The sequence below is a fragment of the Sinocyclocheilus rhinocerous genome, unplaced genomic scaffold (assembly GCF_001515625.1).
Source record: "Sinocyclocheilus rhinocerous isolate Xijiao unplaced genomic scaffold, SAMN03320098_v1.1 scaffold566, whole genome shotgun sequence".
In the NCBI taxonomy this organism is placed as follows: Eukaryota; Metazoa; Chordata; class Actinopteri; order Cypriniformes; family Cyprinidae; genus Sinocyclocheilus; species Sinocyclocheilus rhinocerous.
The window spans coordinates 188,735-208,208 of NW_015647044.1; the positions used below are offsets into that span (position 1 = coordinate 188,735).

A 19,474-nucleotide genomic window follows, 5' to 3' on the forward strand; every position below is an offset into this window, starting at 1 on the left:
AGTGAGTGTGTGTGTGTGTGTGTGTGTGAGAGAGAGAGTGTGTGTGTGTGTGTGTGTGTGAGAGAGAGAGTGTGTGTGTGTGTGTGTGTGTGAGAGAGAGAGTGTGTGTGTGTGTGTGTGTGTGAGAGAGAGAGTGTGTGTGTGTGTGTGTGTGTGTGTGTGTGTGTGTGTGTGAGTGAGTGAGTGAGTCTGATGTAAAATCGAAGCACTAAGGCCCTCTAGTGTCAGAGCCGGAGAGCGCAGGGATCCTGAGATTTACAGCCACAGAGCATCAGCGCTGAGTGGGAAGCTCATGATATGAATTAGATGAAGTTTTATTATATCATCATAAAACTTGGCAAAGTCAACTGCAGCCTTGAACGTTTTTTTGTTTCGGCCTCAAAGACAATTCATCAGAAAGAGCTGATTCTCTGTGGATCGATGAGGCCGGACCCGTCGTGTCAGACTCAGTATATTCAAAGCCTCTGCCGTCACACGGTGCATCCTGGGATATCGAGCTGTTTGAATAACCTTTCCGTGCTTGTTTCGTTCCAGTGTTGAGTATCCGTGGCGCCCAGGAGGAGGAGTCTCCCGATGCCCAGCTGATGCGATTGGACAACATGCTGCTGGCGGAGGGCGTGTCCGGGCCGGAGAAAGGGGGCGGGGCTGCGGCGGCTGCGGCGGCGGCGGCGGCATCGGCTGGAGTCGGAGCCGATAACGCCACCGAACACTCCGATTACAGAGCCAAACTCACCCAGATCCGCCAGATCTACCACACCGAGCTGGAGAAGTACGAACAGGTCAGAAAACCTGCAGAATATGTGCAGCGGCCAATATTTGGCAGCCAGTTTACCATACTGAACATGGCGATAAGTTTGTATAAGCAAAAATGCGAAAGAAAGATTTTGACAGACTTCTAGCTTCTAGCACTTTTACAGGGGATGCTGCTTAAAGTACTAATAATATTAATGTGAACTATGCTTGAATAACTATGCTATTAATAATTTTGAATTGTATTTTATATCATATATTCTTATAATATTATAGTATATAGATATTATATAAGATAGTTATATAAATATCATTATTTATAACAATATTGAACTTATAGTAATAATATTGAACTGAATTTAAACAATTGAACTGAATAATGACACTATTATCTTCTGCTTTCCACTGCTTTAAACTATTTAGTATCCTTGAGATACTATAATAATGTTTAATAATATTTTGAATAATTTTTTATTTTAATATTTTCTGTTTTCTTTTTAATTTAAGTTAAAGTTTGAGTAATTTTGTTGTTTTTTGTCATTTTTAATAGTTTTTTTATTTGTCTATATGGTTTTTATTTATTTTTATTTTTAGTTATTTTTAGTTATTTTAGGACATCAAGTTAAACTAAATTAAAATGAGAAAAATAATTTTTTTATTATATTTTTTACATTTCAATTAGCAGTTATTTTCTTTCAAGTAAGCAACATTTTTGAATGGTTTTCATTTTAGTTTCAGTTTTAGTTTTAGTTAACTATAATAACCCTGCTATTTACAATCTAAATTAAATCTGATTCAAAAATTGATCAATTTTCCTTTTTTTTTTTTTTTTTTTTTGCTTGAACAACTATGCTATTAATCTGAATTTGTAAGGATTTCACTATTATATTAAGCATCTTAAAACTTTGACATACTCAAAACCAGACAGATTTTTTGACTGATGGAAATCATTTTTATTTTATTTGGAATAACATGCATTGAAGAATCGTTTGAAGTAACACCAGCAACGTTTGCTTAAGTAAACACTTCAGTTTTGATTTCATGTTGACTGTAATATCTCATAATTTAGATTAGTGCAACATCTGTTTGACTGCCGTTGTTATACTTTAATGTAGTGTGTGTGTGTAGCTCAGCATTTTTTTTTAGAAAATGACTGATGGTTTCTCTAGATAAGAGCCTTATTCCTCAGCTGGGATCGTGTAGAGCTCTTTGAAGCTGCACTGAAACTGCAATTTGACCTTCAGCCCATTGGTCTCCATTGAAGTCCATTATATGGAGAAAAATCCTGGAATGTTTTCCTCAAAAACCTTAATTTCTCTGCGACTGAAGAAAGAAAGACATGAACATCTTGGATGACATGGGGGCGAGTAAATTATCAGGAAATGTTTATTCTGGAAGTGAACTACTGCTTTAAATGTGCTTTACAAATAAAATTGTGCTCACATACTTCTCTCATACAAATGTGCATAAGTTGCAGCACGTTTCAGGTGATTAAAAAAACGTAAATATTTGAAAACTTACCACGACTTCTATTTTGGGAAATCTGGTACTCAGTGGCTTGAAATGAAACTTTTTATTTGTTTGTTTGTAAAATAATATGCTGATTTACTGCTCAAGAAACATTTCTGATTATCATCAATGTTGAAAACAGTTGTGCTGCTTAATGTTTTAGTAAAAACTGTGATACATTTTACTTCTCAGGATTCTTTGATGAATCGAAAGTTAAAAAGAACAGCATTTATTTGAAGTAGAAATCTTCTCTAACATTATAAATGTCTTTACTGTTTTTTTAATTATTAAAAATCTTAAGGAAATTCTTGAAGGACATTTATTACTTAATTAATTGCATTATATAAGTAGATTTGGAATATGAGTTGCAGCATGTTTTTAAATGATTAAAAAAGTGATTCTGAAAATACAGTAATCCAAGGGCTTGAATTAAACATTTCGGTTCGAAATCTTTTTTTTCATTATTTGAAAACATCTTATGGAAATGCATTATTTAATTAATTGATTGCATTATATAAGTCACTTTGGAATATAAGTCAGAGCATGTTTTTAAATTATTAAAAAACATGACTTATAATTGGAAAATACGGTAATCCAAGGGCTTGAAATACAATTTACTGTTTGGAATCTTTTTTTAAATGATTAAAACTCCGAAGGAAATTGTGTATTTCAAGCGTGTGTGAATGTGGTTTGTATGTAAATGACTGGTGCTGAGATCAGGCTGCTGTAGGTTCTTAAATACTCAGGACTTGACTGGTTAAAGCCATCAGCATCGTGATGAGCATCATTCATATTTAAGTGCGAGTATCAGTGCCTGCCATACTGGCTCTCAGTGGGGTCAGACAGTAGATCCATCCCTGATGATAAACCGTACGGACAGAGGAGAGGTGATGTACTGAAATGCATTCTGGGACAGGGCCAGGTGTCCTCTGTTTGTTTGTTCACAAAAGGACATTCATAGCTGTCATAGTGGACCGCAAACACACACACACACACACACACACACACAGACGGACCACCCGGCACAAGAGCGAAAACACCCTTCATCATCCGCTCTGTAACTGTTGTTGTGGTCTTCCCATGAGTCCTGGTTCTCCTGACGCTCTCTGCTCTCTTACTCTTCTGTTTGTGTCGCTCCGTGAGTAATGACAATCTCATGCCAATGAGGCCATTTCAGAATTAAGGCACAATATTGAAAGTGTAACGACTCCGTCACCCTCATTTTTATGCGTGATTAATGAACTCTATGGAGGAATGAGGGCTCAAGAGATGGATGAGTTTTTATAGATATCACTGCATTACAATACATAGACAGCATCCACACTGTCATACGTTCACCAGCATACTGTTCATTCAGAATTCATATGTGGACCCGGAATAGCGCTAAATTATTTTTGCTGTTTTTGAGACAGTTAATTATATTTTTTATGGGTGATATTTAATATTATGATTGTTGGTAGTGTTCACAATGAAGCTTCAGTGTATAGTTTTAAGTAGCATGGAAACATTTGGTGATTTTTAATGTTTTTATTTTCTCCAATTTTATTTGATCAAAAATACACAAAAAAACTGTAAAATTGTGAAATATTATTACAATTTAAAATAACTGTTTACTATTGACATATATATTAAAATTTAATTTATTTCTGTGATGCGCAGCTGTATTTTCAGCATCATTACTCCAGTCTTCAGTGTCACATGATTCTTCAGAAATCATAATAATATGCTGATTTGCTGCTCAAGAAACATTTCTGATTATCATCAATGTTGAAAACAGTTGTGCTGCTTAATGTTTTAGTAAAAACTGTGATACATTTTACTTCTCAGGATTCTTTGATGAATCGAAAGTTAAAAAGAACAGCATTTATTTGAAGTAGAAATCTTCTCTAACATTATAAATGTCTTTACTGCCACTTTTGATAAATTGAATGCACGCTTGCTGAATAAAACTATTAATTTCTTTCAAAAAAATCTTACTCAGACTTTTTTGAATCATATGTAGAAAAGGTGGATAACTGTTTAGTACTTTTGTAATCAGGCATAGAAAGTTTGAACTCTTTAAAATAATAAGCTTTTCTTTGATCAAATATACTTAAGTTAGTCTAGGATTCTGTTTTTAAAACTTTGTTCTGCTTTGACCATTAGAATTAAACAGGCTGTTGTTGTTTCTGTATGTAAATGAGCTCTGTTATGATTGGCTAATTGGCTAGTGACAAAAAGTTGCGTAAAACTGAACTGAATTGTTGATGTGTAAAGGTGGGTGGCCATATGTTAATGAGCTCACAGTTGTGATGTCATAACGTTTATGGTTACTGAACAAGTAGCTAAAAGTCCTGACTGAACCCTGTTTTCCATGATATGAGCTCTTGAACCTGTTTCTGTAAGCCGTATCTTGTTATGGTAACATGCATGTGTCTGTCTTTCCCTCTTTCCAGGCATGTAACGAGTTCACGACCCATGTGATGAACCTGCTGAGAGAGCAGTCTCGCACGCGGCCCATCTCGCCCAAAGAGATCGAGCGCATGGTCAACATCATCCACCGCAAGTTCAGCTCCATCCAGATGCAGCTCAAGCAGAGCACCTGCGAGGCCTTCATGATCCTGCGCTCCCGCTTCCTCGACGCCAGGTCCTTGCATGTTGCATTTGTTTCATGCATTTGAGCGCAAATCCACTCGTAATCAAACCCTGCGATCTCATTCTTTTCCCCGGAGCGGATCACGCTCAGCGCTAAGCTTCTAACTATCACATCCGTGTCAACAAACGCTCCTGCGCTTTATTTGCACACGTGTGTTTTCCTGTTTCCCTTTAGGGCCGCATCCAAACCCACACACGCTTTGCTATGTTGAGTCCATCCCTTTCTCAGTGTAATCGCTTGTTCTCTTTGAAACGTGCCTGGGATTTGCATACATTTCGGTGCGGATAAATCACGCTGGAAGCCTGGAGTCGGAGGCATAACATTTAAATGAGCTTCGTGTTTCCTCGCAGCACTCAGATTCCATTCTCCGTCTCTTTGGAGCATGCTCAGTTCCTCTGATTAATCCTCTCTCCGGCTGAGACCATGCTGTGCTCATTTGCATTTAGTGAAGAGGGGTTTTGGAGAGGAAATCGACTCACCCTCTGTTCCGGCCCTTCAGTACTGCATATGTAAACCCCCCGAGATGAGCTCCAATCGCACACTCTTAACCCACAGATGAGTGATGCCGAGAGGAGGTTGAATTCATTGGCACCAAAAGCTCAATTTACGCTAGTTTTAAAGCTCTTCTCTTTGAGTATGTGTGGGGTCTGCTTTATTCTTCCTTTCAAGCATTGAAGCATCTGCCTGCTGGATTTGTCTTTGCACATTTACACGAAATAGGCTGCAAAATATGGCCTTAATGTATGAAAATAGTTGCTTGTGCTGCTTTAATTTACATGTATTTTACGTATTTCATGTTACCAATTTAGATTGGGATTAATATGTAGTTTAAACTTCAAAATAAAGACAATTAAATTAAATTAATTACAATAATATAATGCAATAAAATAAAATAATAAATGAAATAATAAAATATTATTATACAGATTGAAATAAACAGGTAACCGTGTTGCATATTCAGTTTAAATCAATCTATCACTCAGTATAAAGTAACATTAAAGTAAAAGTAAATGAATAGAAAACAAAATGAATTTGAAATAAAATACCATAACAATTATATAAAATGAAATGAAATATAATAAATTGAAATAAATAGATAACAGGGTTGCATATTCAGTTTAAATGAGTCTGTTACTCAGTATAAAGTAAAATTAAAGTAGAAGTAAATTAATTTTTTATTAAAAATAGAAAAATGAATTTGAAATGAAATAATATAAAATGAAACTGAATGAAATTAAATGAAATAAATAGGTAACAGTTGCATATTCAGTTTAAATCAGTAGAGAGCTAGTTAGTTGATATATCATTATTGATCAAATTATTGTTTATTTCCAATAAATTAAAGAACAAATATTTGTTTGATCATTTTTCTGACAGTATCTTTGGTAACAGGGTTGAATAGTAGCTTTTACCTTTTATACCTTTTACTTTTCATGCTAGGTTTTATGATTTATCCAACTTTTCAATTTTACTAGTTTATCAAACATTGAAAACTCTCATATTTCATGGTAGCTTTGACCTGCTTTTCAAGCTGGATTTGATGTTTTATCCAGTTTTTTTAATTTTACTAGTTTATCTAAGAATAAATAATCTCTCATTAAATCCCACAACAACAAAAACGTGTGGTTTGTGTCTCTAATTTTCTTAAAGTAATGGGTCACCTAAGTGTTACTTACCAGCAGCAGTTACTTACTCTATATTTACCAAAATATTTGATATGAAACATGAAGTATACACTCTAAAAAATGCTGGGTTAAAAAGGGACAAACCCAGCTATTGGGTTGTTTTGACCCAGCTATTGAGTTGTTTTGACCCAGCTATTGGGTTGTTTTGACCCAGCTATTGAGTTGTTTTGACCCAGCTATTGGGTTGTTTTGACCCAGCTGGCAAGATGTCCAAATCTGATTTGTTTTGTGTTGCTCTCTCTCTGTCTGCACAGGAGGAAAAGACGAAACTTCAACAAACAGGCCACAGAGATCCTGAACGAATATTTCTACTCTCATCTCAGTAACCCGTATCCCAGCGAGGAGGCCAAAGAAGAGCTGGCCAAGAAGTGTTCGATCACCATGTCGCAGGTACAACACTGAAAACCATCCTTTCATTACCACCACCCGAAATATAGTACCCACAAATCGTTCTACTGCTCTCTCACAGTTCAGGGATAGGAATGGTTCTTTAATATTCAGTATGGCATGTTTAGCATATTTATATACCATGCATTTTCAAAAAAATACCATATAGAGTTACAATTGCACGCTTTCCAAAAATGCTGTCCAGGTAGGCAGCTCGCCAGATATTGAGACACATCCGATGTTTGTTTCTACCTGTTTTGCATGTAAAATATATCAGTAATACTCACGTGAGTTCAGCCTCATGCAACTCGAAAACAAAATCATTTGCAGCATGGCACCACATGCCTCTTAGCATTTTTCATCTGCTGCGCTAAATGCATAATGCATTCTAAACTATTTAATAAATTTAGCTGAAATGATTGTATGATGCATTTAGGCCTGGTTTTGAGTCAGACTCGCGGGATGAGTGATGACTGCCGCGCCGTTTGTAATATAGAAACACCTTTAGCCTCTCGCGGGAACGGGAAGCTTAGCCGCAGGATTGATTAGCTTTTCATGGTAATGGTGTTTATCATTAGCGCAGAGACTCATCCGCTGCTGTATTAGCCGTAATGGGCGTTAGTGTGTGTTGAGTGATTGCTGTCAGTGTATACTGTGATCATAGCTGGCAGCGTGTAAGTGATCATTTATTTTAATGTTAGTGTGTGTCCATCATGGTTAGACCTCTGTCCTTGTGGCCATCACAAGTATTGTCGATAGCATCCTTTATTGTCGTGAAGTCTGCCAGCCACTGTTGCATTTAGCTTCAACTGGTCATATGTGCTGTGATCAGAATATGCTATCACAATAAAACTGAAAATCAAAAATTGAGGCTCTTGAGCACTTTTTCAGTCCACGTTTGTGGTTTGTAAATGCACTGAGCATTTTATTTTTGCACAAAGATTGCTAGTATCTTGGCATGTAATCATTTTTTGGATATGCAGCAAATGAATTGCAAGTATTGAGTTTTTACTCTTTTGGAATCTTTTAGCAGTAGTTCAAACTTTTTTAGCAAAGGCTGCACATTGAGTGTGTACTTGGTTATGTATTTCATTGTTCTACACTGCACAAAAGTTTCACTCAAAAACCCCATGCAAATGGCAAGTAACACATTCATTAATAAATGTGAAGTTTTCAAGTAGAAAGACTGAAATAGTATTTTCAGTACTCCAATAATTGTTTTATTTAGAACTGAGAAAAATCATTTTTACAGTGGTTGCGTTGCTGTAAAGAATCCCAAGTTTTCTGCTGGCCATTGTGGTGGCGTTCATGTGTGCCGAGTTTATTATTATTTTTATAAAAAATATTTGTTGACGCACCGAAAATACTATTTCAGTCTTTCTACTTAAAATTTTTACATTGAAATTTAACATGATCTCACTATGTTGTAGGGAGTTTTCGTTTTGGTTATTTAACGCTTTGTTTGTATTTTTTGTCAAGAAAATATCTGAACTTTTAATACTTAGATTAAATAATGAATCAAGAAGGAGAAAAGATTAAAGAATTAAAAATTGTGAGTGCATTGAACTATAATATTCAATGCATCGTGTGTACAATATACACTACTGTTCAAAGTTTGGGGTCAGTATGATGTTTTAAAATAAATTATTACTTTTATTCACCAAGGACACGTTAAATTGATCCAAAGTGACAGTAAAGGTATTTATAATGTTACAAAAGATTTAATTTCAAATAAATGCTGTTCTTTTGAACTTTCCATTCATCAAAGAATCCTGAAAAACCATTAACGTTCCCACAAAAATATGAAGCAGCACAGCTGTTTCCAACATTATAATAATCAGAAATGTTTCTTGAGCAGCAAATCAGCATATTATTATGATTTCTGAAGATCATGTGACACTGAAGACTGGAGTAATGATGCAGAAAATTCAGCTTTGATCACAGAAATAAATTACAGTTTAACAGATATTCACATAGAAAACAGTTATTTTAAATTGTAATAATATTTCACAATTTTACAATTTTTACTGTATTTTTATCAAATAAATGCAGCCTTGGTGAGCAGAAGAGACTTCTTTCAAAAATCTTACCGACCCCAAACTTTTGAATGATATACTGTACATATTTGCATACTACACATGATTTTTGCATGATGTAATGTGTGACCAGTGTGTCAAGTTGCATCTAAGAACCTGTTTATTTTTCATTGTCCATCATGGTTTGTTCGCATGGGGCTCAAGAGGTCACAGTATTGGAAAACACATGTCTTAACAATGTTTTTCTGGGCAGGTTTCCAACTGGTTCGGAAACAAACGGATCCGATATAAGAAGAACATCGGAAAATTCCAGGAAGAAGCCAACATCTACGCGGCCAGAACGGCTGTGAGCGCGGCGAGTGTGTCGGCACATGGCAGCCAGACCAATTCCCCGTCCACTCCAAACTCAGCAGGTGAGGCGATATAAACTCTCCACTCATTCCCATGATGCCTGATGAGGGGCAGGACTTCATACAGCCATGCAGCTGGAGAGCTGATGTCACACTGTGGGAAATGTCTTTTGTTAGTAAATGAGAAGACTTTACTGTATGTGGAGCTGAAAGCTAGTCTCTGAAAAACGATTGAAAATGTTTTCACCTGAAACGGGACGAGGGCTCTGTGGGGTCACAGCATGTTCTGCTCCTGTCTCAACTCGGAGGACTCGTCTAGTTAAAACACACTGCTTTGTGCTCTGTTAAAGCCATGAGAACTTATGACCATAGACTTCAGTGAGTTATTTCTGCACAAATGAAAACAAGACTGAGGGAGAGACAATATATCATACTGATGGATGTCAGTCCTTCAGCTGACAAAATATTAAACATACACTACAGTTCAAGAGTTTGGGGTCGGTAAGATATTTATGTTTTTGAAAAAAGTCTCTTCTGCTCACCAAGGCTGCATTTATTTGATAAAAAAACTGTAATATTGTGAAATATTGTTACTATTTTAAATATTTAAAAGTATTTTTTTATCTATGTGAATTTATTGTAAACTGTAATTTATTGCTGTGATCAAAGCTGAATTCGCAGCATCATTACTCCAGTCTTCAGTGTCACATGATCTTCAGAAATCATTCTAATATGCTGATTTGCTGCTCAAGAAACATTCTGATTATTATCAATGTTGAAAAATCTAATATCAATGCAGTTGTGCTGCCGAATATTTCTGTGGAAACCATCATACATTTTATTTTTCAAGATTCTTTGATGAATAGAAAGTTCAAAAGAACAGCATTTGTTTGAAATAGAAATCTTTTGTAACATTATCAATGTCTTTACTGTCACTTTTAAAATAAAAATGAATTTCTTTTTTTTTTTTTTATTACATTTTACTGACCCCAAACTTTTGAACAGTAGTGTAAATTTTTAACAAGTTATGGATTATAAAACTTAAGACATTTTTTCTCATTGAAAATTCTGTTTCACACAAAAAGACGAGTGAAAACATCAGACTATAGAAATAAAATCGTATGCAAATGTGAATGTTGACTCAAGATCAATCAAAGATTTTACATGTCTTTCTCACAAACATGTTTCGCATCAGATTAAAATTAATATTGCCATTTAACTGAAAAAATAAATTCTGTTGTTATTTTTATAAGCTCAAACCAAATATGCACATATCTGAGTTTGCTTTTAGCTGGATCTCTCCTGCTTAGCATTGATTCTTGATCTTCGTCGTCTTTATGGGCTGCTGGATCTTATGCTCTGAAAAGCTTATCTAACTATAACTCTGCATTCCTGCTTCCTTGAATTCTTCAAACTCATTTCTCTGGCTTGTTCTGTCTCTCTCTGTTGTGTCTGTGCACCTCTCAGGTTCTGCTGGCTCTTTTAACATGTCAAACTCTGGCGATTTGTTTATGAGTGTTCAGTCTCTGAATGGGGACTCGTACCAGAGCTCTCAGGTGGGAGCCAATGTGCAGTCACAGGTATAGTGCCAATAAATCACTAAACAACCCTTAGCGCACCAGCACACACACTACAGCTCTCGTCGTGGGGGTGTAGCAACATGATAAACATTTCCAGTGTGTGTGTGTTTTAAGTAAAATCTTGATGTAGGAAAATATTTTCTTCTTTACGATATTCTAAAGTTTCTAAAGCTTGTGAACTGCCTACATAGGAAGCTGACTGAATTTGAACCTGATTTGAAACGCTCTACATAGACAGTAGTGGTCAACTGATATATCGGCCGATATTTTTATATATTTTTTTTTATTGGCATAGGCCAAAAAGTTTATCTGTTTTTGCCAATGTGTCGGAAGCAGGACTTTTATTTTGACAGCGCAGAATCAAGAAGTTGATTTATCTGATTTATCATATGAATGTATAAATATGTAAAATAAATATCAATTTCATTTCCGCATTTGTTATGCATGTGCTTCTACTATCTTTATATTAAATAGTGGGATATGATACATATAGACTTTATATTGGCCACCCTGCTCTCTAAGATTTCAGCATTGGCAATCACAAAAATCAATATTGGTCAGCTACTAATAGACAGCAACTCAAATAATGAGTTCAATAGAGCTGCTAATGAATAAAAGCATAAACATACACATAAATTGTGTAAAATATTACAATTTGATCATTTTAAATTATATCTGAACCTTTCTATTAATACTTTTCAGAATTGCATGACATATACTGTTCAAAAGTTTGAGGTCAGTAAGATTTTATTTATTTATTTATTTATTGGAAAAAATACTTTCTATTCATCAAAGAATCGTGAAGAATAAAATGTATCACGGTTTCCACAAAAATATGAAGCAGCACAACTGTTTTCAACATTGATATTAATCAGAAATGTTTCTTGAGCAGCAAATCAGCATATTAGAATGATTTCTGAAGATCATGTGACACTGAAGACTGGAGTAATGATGCTGAAAATACAACTTTGATCGCAGCAATAAATTACAGTTTACAATATATTCACATAGAAAACATTTATTTGAAATTTTAATAATATTTCACAATTTCACAATTTTTACTGTATTTTTGATCAAATAAATGCAGCCTTGGTGAACAAAAGTTGGTGACCAAGTCTTACAGTGTATGTATATTTTTAATCAATATTTATCTTGTTTTGTCTGCAATTTTGGATCATTTTTGTTCTAATGCGTTTCGGAAGTCCACAATGCTACTGTAGATTTTGCCCAAAATTGTATCTTATAAGGCAGCAAAATCTAGGTAGGCAGCTCACCAGGCTTCAGAACAGAGCCATAGAGACAGGCTTTGTAATGTGTTTTATTGTTCGTGTGTCATCATGTGTTTGTACGTCTGTCTTTGTGTCGTCTTTTACTGTTGTTTGCTTCCTTTGACCTTGCTTTCTTCTTTGTCGTGTCGTCTGACTTTGCTTTGTTTGCGACCTTGCGTTCGCGTCTCGCGCGCTCTGACTTTGCCGTGTTGTTTTGCGGTGTTTCAGGTGGATACCCTTCGCCATGTTATCAGCCAGACAGGAGGATACAGTGACGGCCTCGCAGCAAACCAGATGTACAGTCCGCAGGGCATCAATGTAAGGCGAGAAAAAAACACTTCTTTTTTTCCCCCTTCCTCTTGTTTTGCCCTCTACCAATTATTTCAAAGCCATAGGGCTCAGAATGCCACTTAGTGCGACTTGTCTGGGAATCGTGGTCACTTAGTTGATTGCCTGTGTGTCGCGAGCGCCACGGGCGGCGCGCTGCCCAGCGAGACGTGGACACGAGAGCGGCCCCGTGTCTGTCTGAGCCCATCACATCCAATCAGATCGGCCCGGCACCTGCAGCCACGCGCCCCGCTGACGGGAACAGGTGACACCGGCTGCAAATGTATGGCCCCTCGCCGTGCCCCAAAGTCACCTGACTCTGATTATCCCCCCAAGGGTGGCGCACAAAAACACTCGGCGCTAAAAATACAGCCGCTCGCCTATGGTACTCATAGGAGGACATCCTGTGTGTTTTCGCTCGCATTCGGGAAAGGAGGGGCGCTGCTGGCAACTTGGCGCGCCAAGAAAATTCACAGCGACAAGCCGTGTGGTAAAGGGGAAAATCAATACGACAGACACACGGGGAGCGGAGTGTGGACTTGGGACAGCAATCCAAGCACATTGCTCAGATCAGGTTCCTGCCGAGCTAATGGCTTTGACAGCGAGCCGAGAAGAGAAAGAGAGAGAGAGAGAGAGAGAGTAGAGAGGGAGGCCGGTCTGCGTCGCCGTCCCGCTGCCGTTCTGCCGCGCTTCACCGGCCGTATGTTAATGAGATCAAACACGTTCGCGGGAAAAGCACGGATGTATGCAAATCCCATCCTGCATTTTCTGGAGAATTGTGGGCTTGATTTTGATGGACAGACGCACAGAACGGCGCTCAATTCACAAGTATTTTAATAACGCATTTAATACAATACAAAGCATTTATATTGCATAACATAGGCCTACACAGGTCCCATGGTCAAGTTTACAAATATATAATAAAGATAAATATATAATATTTAGTATCTGTGTTATTGTATAAACTCTACTGTTCAAAATATTGAGGTCAGTAATTTTTTTTAAGCAATTCTTCTTCTTTTTCAGCAAGAATGCATTTCATTCATTCATCAAAGTGACAGTAAATACATTTTTAATGTAAAAAATGTATAAACGGTTTCCACAAAAATAATAAGCTGCAACTTTTTAAAGTTGATATTAATCAGAAATGTTTCTTGAGCAGCAAATCAGCATATTAGAATGATTTCTGAAGATCATGTGACACTGAAGACTGGAGTAATGATGCTGCAAATTCAGCTGCGCATCACAGGAATTAATTACATTTTAGCATATAATCACATAGAAAACACTTATTTTAATAGTATTTGTAATAATATTTAATAATATTACTGTTTTTACTGTACTGATTGATTGATTGATTGATCAAATAAATGCATTTTTTATATTTTTAAAAATCTTACTGACCCTAAACTTTTGAATGGTAGTATATGATATTATATAATATGTAATATTGTGACATGAAGTGTCATTGAAATGAATTAAATCTTAAAATGATTTGCATAGTTAACGCAAATTCTAAATCTAAAATGTTTTAACTGTTAGACATTGATTGTGTGAGTGCAGTCTCTATTAAATTATTTAATAGTATTTTATCCACATTAATCCTTATCCACGGAAATAAATTGATCAGAAGGTGTGTGATCCCTCAATATTATTCATAGTTTTGTAGCAAATTATTGCATCAGTATAAAATGACTGTTCACAGGAGTACATATACAGAGTTCTGGCATGAAACTCTAGATGGCGCAGTCCGATAGATCTAACTCAATCTGACCTAATGACATCATTATCACATGGCACAGCTGATTGGTTCTCTCCTGTATCGGTAGCCAATGAGCTCGCTGCTCAACATTCAAATATATGACTAGTGCTTGCTTGCCTCAGAAACCCTCCACCTTCCCCAGCTCCACCTGTATAGATCTGCTACGAGGTGATTCGTGTATGCTATATGGGGGTTATTTCATGTATGTTATATTTGCAGCAGCAGTATTTCTTACATGCTCACAGCAGCATGTTGTGGATGTATTAGCAGTAGCAAGTCTCGGACCTTGCTCTGCCGCTGCAGCAGCGTAGCAGATCTATTCCGCCAAGACCAAATACATTAACATTGTCATGTACATTGCCATGCCAAAAAATATATATATATGACAGAAATATATATCAGCTAATTTAAGACTTTGAATGTAGCTCATCCCTTCAAAGCTGCAAGATTTTGTGTTATAATGCATATAGATTTGCTCCAAAAGTATTTGGACACTTGTCACTGCATTAGAGAAGTTCACCACATGAATGCTTTCCACTAGTGTCTCACAACCACAAAGTGGCACAGCTCACTTTGCTTGTACAGTGTCTTTCCTTAAAATTAATGACACCTGCTTTGATATTTTATTATCTAATGCAATAATATTCATGCATTTTTTATTGTGATTGAAGTGTTGAGATACTTTGGGGGCCGCTGTACATTAAATGGAGAGAAACAGAAAGCATTAGTGGGTGGCACACAAATTACAGAGATGAGATTTGATACTGTGTCTGTTGATGGTTTTTCAGCCTGCATTCAACAGCAGCATTTAAGACATTTCCTCTGTTCTTTTATTGGGTTGGATTGAGGAACAGACCAGCGTTTGCAGCTCTTTCTGTCTGTGAGATTAGTGATGCATTCTGCTGCGTCTCTGTGTTTTCTCTCAGTGTCCTTCACTGATTCTTGATTCTTTTCTCTCAATGCCTCTCAGTGTTTGTGTGTGTGTGTCAGTATAAATGACAAGCATCACACACAGAGCTCTTACACGCGACTCCTGTTTTCTGATGTAATCATTTCAGACTGACAGAAACCTGCGCTGTCAATTCAATCACTGATAATATTTAATTGGCAAACTTTTTTGACTTTGTAAACACTAACAAAGAAATTATTAATTTTTTTTTTTTTTTTGATTTTAAGAAGAATCTTACAGTATGTTCACTAAAGCTGTATTCATTTGACCAGAAATACACTAAAAACAATCAGATTGATGAATAAGTTGCATTTATATTAATACTGAATATATTCAAATAGAAAAGTTATTTTAAATTGTAATGATATTTCACTGTTATTACAGTTTAAGTCAGCTGTCATCTATTTGAATATACTTCTAAATGTAATTCATTCCTGTGAAGTTTGGGGTGTTTTTTTTACCGCCTCACACGCTCCTCTCTCCAGTGTGTACATGACTTCTGAAAACACAAGAGCGCATCATCAAACGTCTTCATGCTACCTCTCAAAACATCCGTCAGCAAACACATCCAGACCAAGATAACGGGAGCTTTAGACTAGTCACAAACATCTATACTGTATGTCAACCCTGCCTTCATCGTCACAACAAACATGTTATGTTTGAAACATTTTTGCAATTTTACCATAGTGCCAAAGTACTTTTATACATCCCTGTAGGAACTCATTTTACATTATAATAGACTTCTTATGCTTGAAAAAGCAGTTTGCACTGCGTCTGAGCTGAACTAGAGTTCTGCTTGTCTAATAACCTTTACTTTGAATCTCAAAACATTTGGTTTGTGTGCATAAGGGAAAATCATAATTCCCTGCTTTAAGGAGAAATAAAGGCAATGCAGTTCAGATATACAGTAGATATCAAATTGTTCATTTCTAAAGGTTATTAGCACAACAGTACCATTATTTAGCATTTTAAATAAGATTCACATGCATCACACTTCAGGTTATTCATGCAATCTTGATGAATTTTTGTCTGATATTCATGTACAGACACACAAATCCCTTTATATAGCATCATCATCATCATCATCATGGCTGAAGGAGTTTCATCAGCGCACATGAGAATGCAATAAAAGGCAATCAGAAGTGAACAAATCCCAAATGTGAAATCGCTTTCGTTCCACGTCAGCCTTCTCTACGGCGACCTTGATACCAAAAACCACAGGCGTGTCCGCTCTTACCTTCACATTGCATCGTTCATGTTGTAAATTGTGTCAAATCCGAGGCGCTGGGATGTGCTTCTCACGAATGTCCCAGCTCGTTACACCTGAAACCAAAAATCCACTGGTGTTTCTTGAGAAGATAGGAAAAGCTCACGATGGTACACAAATGCAGAAATCGTTTGGATATATTTTTGATGCCCTCCTGTTGTGAATAGCCGATTCTCATTTCTGATTTCATACACGGGCGGCCATATATTTTATTTTCTCGCAAGCATAATGTGAATGCGCGCTAGCTTCTATATGTAGATGTGCACCTTTACTCATCTTTTGCTCTTTTTATAACAATCGCATCCACGTCTGAAATGATCAAGTCTTTTACAGAAGCGCTGTGATGAGCGCAGGCTTTCTGCTCCTGGGGCCACAGTTACTGCAGTTGTTTGAGAATGAGACCATGTAGAGAGGTTTTGGAGCTCTAGATAGTGTGGGTCATAGTCTTTCTTTGGTTTGCCGTCTCATCGCCGGAGCAAATCGCACCTCAGCAGCACCGTATTCAGAAAAGCCTCATGTAATGATGCTTTTAGTTTTTGCATATACAGCGGTTTGTAAAACATCAAATGTTTACTTTGTTGCATGTCTTTTGTTCTTTAAACTCCTGCAGTGTTTTCGAATGTTTCTTCTTTTTTATATCAAGCGCAGAGACATTCTCTTGTCAAGTTTTAACTTTTAAGATCTCTGCAAATGTATAAAAGGAGTAAAATGGAACAGCAAACTATTGTCTTTTTGATTCCAACTCGTTTTTGTGAAGGAAAAACTAACAAGGTGTAGGTTTCTTGGTCTCTTAATTTGTACTGGTTATGCATATTCCAAATAAATAGTTTCTTTTGTTGCAATATGATTCTCTCTGGCGTCTGGTTTCATTTGGGCATTTCTATTCAATTAGTGGAAATGAGATACTATTATAGTTTTTATTAATAGTTTTAATATTTTCTGATTTCATTTTAATTCTAGTTAAAGTTCTGGTAGTTTTGTTGTGTGTTTATGTCATTTTTATTAGTTGTTTTTGTTTATTATTTACATTTTAGTTATTTTGGTTCAACAAGTTAAACTAAATGAAGATGAAAAAAAGTTGCCTTGTCAACAGCCAAAGTAAAATATTTATTAGATTTCAGAAATTGTATTTCCACTCTATAATTTTTTCATGGTTTTGGTTTTAGTTTTAGTTAACTATAATAACCGTGCTAACACAACCTGCTTTATTTTAAAATGTAAAATGTTGACCTATGAGAGTTTATGTTGTACATCACTCTTCTATTGTTTGAATTGGAAATAATATAAATAAATATTTCAGATAATAACTGATATAATACTGATCTAGTCACTGACCGATCATGTTTTATAACAAACAGTTTAATGAAAAGAAAAGAGAAATGGTTGATTTTGTGCTGACGTAGTTTTTTTTTTCTCAGAGGTTGACCAATATAATTTTAGTCTGTTGTCCAAATTCAAGCAGATGTCACTGAAAGAAATCACAATGTGTCAGACTTTGAGATGCAGCTGAGAAATATTTTACATTTTGATCTGGCTTTCACACACTGAAGATCATGTTTAAAAACCTGCAGAAAAATGTAAAACTCTCATTCTCAGAGAAACTGTGCCATGTGTGTGCTGTAACTGCAGCAAAATCATGTACCTAATGAATACATTTAACTATATTTTTTTTTCCAATGAAATATCATCCAATTTGCTCGTCCAGTTCATCACCATTGCACTTAAACTGGTTATATGATATTAAAAATCTACTTATTTTGCTCGTATTAAATTGAAAACATCATCATGCTTTCAATAGTTTTATCTTAAAATGCTTTTTTCTGTAAATTTGTTCATGCACAATTTGCTCAAGGCTGTAAACAAAAACCTAAATATGGCCTAATGGTTAGAGAGTCGGACTTGTAACCCAAGGTTGCAGGTTCGAGTCTCGTACCGGCAGGGATTGTAGGTGGGGGGAGTGAATGTACAGCGCTCTCTCCCACCTTCAATACCATGACTGCAAAAAAATGGCTGCCCACTGCTCCGGGTGTGTGTTCACGGTGTGTGTGTGTGCGCACTTTAGATGGGATAAATGCAGAGCACTAATTCAGAGTATGGGTCACCATGCTTGGCCACATGTCACGTCACTTTCTAAATATGCTGACCACTAGTTTGAATACTGGTTCAGCAATAGCTCTTTCAAATAAAATGCTAAAAATGTGAAATGTTCAGGGCCAGATGGCAGCGTTTCCTGAGAATGAGCCTTCTGTTCTTAGCGGATGCTGTTTTACTATAGTAGCATGACTCCGTGTGTCTCTGTGAGAAGGAGGGCTCTGGTGGTTAAATGCTGTGATATTTCTCCAGCTGCTTCAGTCTATTGTTTCTGGGCTGCACTTCATAAACACACGCTTCAGGAGCGTCTCTCTCAAAGGTCAGCAGCCGAGGGACTGATGTCTGGAAAACAAATTAAGGGGGAAAGATGAATGCAAAGCAAAGCGCCGCACGTTTATTGATGGCCACCATTTAGAGTCTCTCTGTAGTCCATTTTTCACTCGCCACGAGCGGGACCTTGTTCTGAAATTGATTCAGAGCAAGAACCTTTGAGTGAATCAGACCGCTGGACTGAGCTTCAAAACACCAGCGCAATTCACAGAAGAAAACACTTGCACAACATTAAATATACAAAAAAATTAAATTAGTACATTTAATAAAACCTTGTTCTGAAATTGAATTGAGAGCAGGAACCTTTGAGTGAATCAGACTGAGCTTCAAATCAGCAGCAGAACAAAACACTGGATAAAAAACCCACTCCCTCTGGAGATTCAGTACGAAAAATCTCTACATTTTAATGTGTTTTTCAGAGATCTGGTTTAGGATATTGTCCATTAGTTATTATTGGCCTATACTGGAAATCTCTACATATAATGCATTATAAAAACCTAAAAATACATCTTATAGTTACACACACACACTGTTCATTATTAACTAAA

The 19,474-nt window shown here is 36.4% G+C and overlaps 1 protein-coding gene across 1 annotated transcript in view; it reads left to right on the forward strand.

Annotated features, from left to right (window-relative positions):
* The window catches only part of pbx1b (pre-B-cell leukemia homeobox 1b), an 84,080-nt gene extending 71,546 nt beyond the window's left edge, over positions 1-12,534 (forward strand). The window contains exons 3-7 of the mRNA XM_016512837.1: positions 535-779; positions 4,695-4,885; positions 6,834-6,969; positions 9,256-9,415; positions 12,429-12,534. Coding sequence (XP_016368323.1) covers positions 535-779; positions 4,695-4,885; positions 6,834-6,969; positions 9,256-9,415; positions 12,429-12,475 — 779 coding nt within the window. The 3' untranslated portion in view covers positions 12,476-12,534. The remainder of the gene's footprint in view (positions 1-534; positions 780-4,694; positions 4,886-6,833; positions 6,970-9,255; positions 9,416-12,428) is intronic.
* Positions 12,535-19,474: the final 6,940 nt, after the last annotated feature.